This window comes from Urtica dioica, chromosome 3, assembly GCF_054948205.1.
Source record: "Urtica dioica subsp. dioica isolate 48M chromosome 3, U.dioica_male_clone48M_v1_H2, whole genome shotgun sequence".
Classification (NCBI taxonomy): Eukaryota; Viridiplantae; Streptophyta; class Magnoliopsida; order Rosales; family Urticaceae; genus Urtica; species Urtica dioica.
In genome coordinates this window covers 43369021-43375118 of record NC_142758.1, presented here as the reverse complement: position 1 = coordinate 43375118, position 6098 = coordinate 43369021, and the positions used below count along the sequence as shown (strand labels likewise).

Sequence of the window (6098 nt, the reverse complement as noted above, 5' to 3'; positions counted from 1 at the left end):
CATCAAAATTTGGGGTTGCCCCGCACACATGCTAAGGCAAAAGACTAGCAAGTTGGCTAGTAGGTTAGAATTGTGTCTGTTCGTTGGATATCCAAAGGAAACCAAAGGTTTTACTTTCTATAGTCCCGAGGAAGATAAGAATTTCGTTAGCACGAATGCTCGTTTCCTTGAGGAGGACTTTATGAAGGATGCAAAACCTAGAAGCAAAATTGTGCTTGAAGAAAAGTTGGGTGAGGAAGCTTCTACCTCATCTGTAAGAACTGTTCTTACCCCAACTGAAACACAACCTAACTCATCAGAATCTCTTCAAGTAGTACTTCGACGTAGTGGGAGGGCTACTCAAAAGCCTGACAGGTACATGTCCTATGGAGACTCTCTCGTAGCCATCTCTGACATGGATGATCCTGTATCCTATAGCCATGCGATGACTTGTTCTGAATCAAACCTTTGGCTTGACGCCATGAAAGTTGAGATGCACTCGATGTATGTCAACAAAGTCTAGAAACTTGTAGACCATCCTGAAGGGATTAAACCCGTAGGGTGTAAGTGGATATACAAGAAGAAAAGGGGTCCTGATGGGAACGTCGAGACGTTAAAAGCACGACATGTGGCGAAGGGTTATACCCAAGGAGAAGGGTATAACCCTATCCATAGCTACAGCTCTTGACTATGAGATCTGGCAAATGGATGTCAAGACAGCCTTTCTGAATGACAATCTTGACGAGCGCATTTACATGGCTCAACCAGACAGTTTCGTGGATAAAGGTCAAGAGACCAAGGTTTGTGAGTTGCTTAAGTCCATTTATGGATTAAAGCAAGCATCTAGGTCATGGAATATTAGATTCGATGAAACTGTGAAGAGCTTCGGCTTTGAACAGTCAATAGATGAGCCTTGTGTTTACAAGTTAATACACGAAGGCAAAGTTGTGTTCCTGGTACTATATGTCGATGATATACTACTCATTGGTAATGACGTGGGTAAGTTATCTGAGGTTAGGGTCTGGCTGGCAATGCAATTCGATATGAAGGATCTAGGAGAAGCCGCGTACATTCTGGGAATCCAAATCTTTCGAGATAGGAAAAACCGGACCCTGTCGCTCTCTCAAGCATCTTATATTGATAAGGTGATGGATCGCTTCTCGATGCAAGACTCCAAGAAGGGCCAAACACCCTTTAGGCATGGAGTCTCACTCCCTAAGGACCAGTCTCCCAAGACTGCACAAGAGATTGAAGACATGAGGAAAATTCCTTACGCCTCTGCCATAGGAAGCCTCATGTATGCTATGCTTTGCACTAGACCTGACATCTGTTTCGCCGTTGACGTAGTTAGCCGTTTCCAATCCAACCCTGGACCCGAGCACTGGATTTCTGTTAAGCATGTTCTTAAGTATCTTCGAAGAACTAGGAACTTGATGCTTACATACTCAGGTACTGACCTGACTATGACGGGATATACCTTAATAGAAGGTGAGACCTCTCCTATAAATAGGAGCCTCATTCCACACATTTCATTCATCCAAGTTTAAGAGATTTGAGAGACTCTCTCTAGAACTTGGCCGCCCCTCTTCTCTCTCTCTCTAGTTAATTTTCGATTTTTTTTTTGTTTTAGCACCTAGGTCCTCATTTGACCTAGAGTTTAGCTCTGCGACTTGAAGACTCGTTCTTAAGTCGTAGTGTTTAAAAGTGCCCACACATTAATTCCTTTTATTTCGGGTGATTTAGTGATAGAAATTTTCGTGGTTGCTCGAGTTGCCGAGGAAAGAAAGAGAGACGTGTTGCGAGGGAGACGAACGTTTTCAACCTTCCGAAGGCTCATCAACGTTCAAGCTTCTAAAGAGGTTAGTAAATTTATTATGCTCATATTAGTTTTATTTACATGTGCTTGCACTTTGTCTAGGTTAGTAAAAACTGTTTTTACTTGAAAAAGAAAATTTTTAAAATTCCGCCGCTTACCGAAGCGTTAAACTTTTTCTTAAACCCTAGATCAATTCCAACATTTATCCGAGAGCGAGTTTGGGCAAAACTTCGGGCGTGGAGAGGAATATGGTTTTCACAAGCGGCGCGGGAGGTTCTCATCAAATCGGTCCTCCAAGCGATCCCGAGCTACGCGGTTAGTTGTTTTCGGCCCCCAAAACTATTGTCTCCGCAATTCACAACGCGGTGGCCAAGTTTTGGTGAGGAAATAGCGGAGAAGAACGGAAGATCCATTGGTGTAAATGTGAGGAGTTAACTAAACATAAGAGCGATGGGGGCCTTGGCTTCCGCGACTTGGAAAAATTCAATAAAGCCCTTGTAGCGAAGAGTGTGTGGCGCCTTATCCGGAGATCGGACAGCCTTATTGAGAGGGTTCTTAGAGAGAGTTACTACCCGGACGGCAACATTCTCGGAGCCTCGTGTCCCTCTCACAGCTCGAACCTTTGGCGAGGTTTGGTGTGGGGTAAAGAGGTGATTCTTGAGGGGTCGAGATGGAGAGTGGATGATGGCGAGTCGGTCTTTGTGGCGACGAATAGGTGGATTCCCCGGACTCGTGACTTCTCGCTTATGGACCCCCCCTTCATACCCGATGATATGCGAGTGGCGGAACTAAAGAACCATGACGGAGAGTGGAATGAAGCCTTAGTCTGAGACATGTTCGGGAGGGAGGATGCTGATGCTATTCTTGCTATCCCATCGAGTCGTGGAGGGGTGCCCGATGTGCTCCAATGGCACTTCTCCGACGACGGGGAGTACACGGTAAGGAGCGGTATTTAGCGAGCTTGTTCCGCCGTGATGAGACCGAGCCCCTCTTCCCCCTCGGCCTCGTCTAAGTGGTGGGACTCTCTTTGGAAACTCTCGGTCCCTCCGAAAATTAATCTTTTCTTGTGGAGAGTGTGCAAAGGGTGGATCCCGGTGAAAACGGTCCTCCACCGCCGGAAAATCACTGACGAATACCGCTGCCCTATTTGTCACAGAGTTCCGGAGACGGTCACTCATGCTTTATGGAAGTGCCGGTGGGTGAAGAAAGTATGGGCTCTCACTAGCTTCAAGGACATCATAAAAACTTTCAGAGGGGAGGACGTGGTGGGAACCTTCGCTAAGATCTCGGAGGCCGTCAAGGTTAGTAACTTTGAGTTCCTTGTTGTTTTGGTGTGGGAGATTTGGAATCATAGGAATAAGGTGCTCTCCGGGAATGCGAAGTGGTCACCCGAAGCTCTTGTGGAGTGGTCCGGTGGTTTCCTCGACGCTTATAGGGAGGCGAACAAGACCTGGCGTCATGAGGGATGCAAGGCTACGGTGTCGGCTTGGCCTCCCCCGAGCCCCGGTGTCCACGCAATTAGTGTTGACGCGGCGGTTGACGACACCGGGGGTCGCTATGGTACCGGTTGCGTGATTCGGGACCACCGGGGGGTGATGTTAGCTTCGGAGGTCTCGGTTAAAACTTGTGGGCTCTCGCCGAGGCTTGCGGAGGCGGCGGCTATCCGGCAAGGGCTTGTGCTTGCGGACGATTTGGGTCTTAGAAGAGTGGTGGTCCAATCTGATTGTCTTCAAGTGGTTAACGCTTTAAAGATTAGAGACTCGCCCCCGACGGAGCTTGGTACGCTTTTAGAAGACATCAAGGTGAGGTCCTCAACTTTTCTTGATTCTAGTTTTCTCTTTATCCCTCGCTCTTCTAACGTGGTTGCCCATTCTTTGGCCAAGTATGCTCTTGTGGTTGAGTCGGAGGCTCGATGGTCGGGGTTTGTCCCGCCTTGCGCTGTCTATGGTGTCCTTAACGATCTTGTTCACTTGTAACCACGGTATTCCTCCGCTATACGTGAGGGCTTTAATGTATTTGCCGTGGTGCTGCCCACGTTTTATAAAAAAAAAATTACTAAAACAACACCCACACTCATAATTGGGTTTTGGAGTTTCGGGTCTCGACCAAAACCCTCACTTTGGTTATTTGTATTGTCATTTCAGCAAAAAAAAAAACAATAATAATAATATATCACATATATAAGAATAAATGTGCATTTAATAGTAACTAGGAGTGTGCATAAAAACTAGAAAACCAAAAATCGGACCGGATCACTGATTTTTAGATCAGCGGTCTAGTCTTAAATAATCTACAATTTCACTGATTTGGTTTAGTTTATCTTTATAAATGGTTTGCTCCGGTCTAAAACTTTAAAACTGTGGTATAACCGGATCGGATCAGTAAATATAAATAAAATAAAAATTAAAATAAAATAAAACAATAAAAAATGAAAAATAATATATATATATAATTAAAAAAAATTGAAAAAAAAAAATCGATTCCATGGATCTAGTTTTATAGACTATATTGGGAAAGTTTTTATGTGCTTCTTCTTGAAAATATCTTTCTAGATTCTTATAATATTATAGATTTATTATATACATGGTCTAAAACATCTTGGAATATTATGATATAAAAAAAAACATATAAAATAGTTCAAAACAGTCGAAAATGGTCCATTATTGTAAAAAAATAGTTTAAAATCAGACCAAACCAGAGAAAGCTGGTTTGAGACCAAATCAGACTAGACCAGATCAGTGAAAACGGCTTGGTCTAGTCCGATTTTCATTTCACTGGTCCGGTTTGATTTCATTTTTTGTTGGTCTAATTAATTTGGTCTGGTCCGATTTTTAACCAGTTTGAGACTGGACCGGACCCAGCAGAACCCTAAATTAGTAATAATGATGTTTAGCATTAATAATAAAAGTAATACTAATTAAAAGACGTATAATGTATATAATGATTATAAATAATATATAATATATTATTAGTGTATAACAATATATATTACTTTGACGTAAACTAAATTAAATAGTTTTGTAAAAATCAATTTAATTCTATCCCATTTCACTAAACCCAGTACGATATATAGCCCCTATTATATAATTCAATTACCAATGAAGTCACTTTATTTTTCTTTCCGTTTCCATTCATTTTTCATCTAATTCTCTTATCATTGCATCTACCACCAAAATGCCCTAACTACTTCTAACGTCTCTAATTTTTTTTTTTTTTTTTTCTGCTCAGAAACGTCTCTAACTATTACTGTCTCGTGGCACATCAATTGCCAACTTGTCTTATTGCTGGTGAACATTGATTCATTAATTGTGGGGTAATGTGTCTTTGCTTATTGCGAGTTGCTATCCCAGCATAATAGTTCTGAACAACAATATTTATATATAGTTGAATTGTCCACAAACAAAATTAATTAATCAGGTTATCCATGCATTAAAATTTGAACCGACGTATTCAATAAGTTACGTATATCTGATGTCGGCTTGAAATCGCCGACGATCATAAGAATAATAATAACGAGAAAGTGACAAGTTTAATTATTCTAAGAATCAAATATACACTACAAAACGAAGCATCGATCGTCCTTTATTTTTTTTTTATTGGGACAAGTGAATAGATGGGCACGTATAAATGTCAAACAGGAGAGTTTGAATCTTCTAACAATTAATTAATTACGTGGAACAAAGTGAGTTGTCTATAAGATTCGTAAAGCTTGTTTCTTATTAATTAATGAAATTTGCATTTCATGACACAAGATAACGCGGTTGTACGTAGTGTTTAAAAATGACAGCGAAGTAAGATTGATATCATCGATAAATACACACACAAAAATATTATATCATCCGTATTATGTATACCAACATACAGGTGCAAGTTTTACTATTTGCACGTTCTTCGGTATAGTAATGACATTTTTTTTATATAGACAGGTTAAATTAATATAAATTGTAAGCCAATTTTGATGACTGTATATTACCTATTTAATTTGTATAGATGAAATATTTATATGTGCACAATTAATACTGTAATGCACAATTTCAAAAATATAATATTGCACGAGATTCCAAAATCCACTCATATATCAAAACGATATAATGTACGTAGAGTTGATATGGATTTTTGATAGAGGGACAATTTTTTTTTTGTTCTTATATGGACCGAATGCCTAGATTGTGTTTAAATAGGCTATGATTCCCTTGTCAGAATTTCAGAAGAATCAAAATGTTTGTTATTTTAGTAAGAAAAAAGATTTTATGCGACTATTTAGTTTAGCAACTGTAAGACATAACTAGTCTTCTCTTCCTGC

The 6098-nt window shown here is 40.5% G+C and overlaps 1 protein-coding gene across 1 annotated transcript; it reads left to right on the top strand.

The window, feature by feature from the left end:
* The first annotated feature begins 2628 nt into the window (after positions 1-2628).
* Positions 2629-3771, top strand: LOC149402967 (uncharacterized). The gene is made up of 2 exons (XM_089608584.1): positions 2629-2743; positions 2879-3771. The coding sequence occupies exons 1-2, from the start codon at positions 2629-2631 to the stop codon at positions 3769-3771; spliced, it is 1008 nt and encodes a 335-aa protein (XP_089464710.1).
* The last annotated feature ends 2327 nt before the right edge of the window (positions 3772-6098 follow it).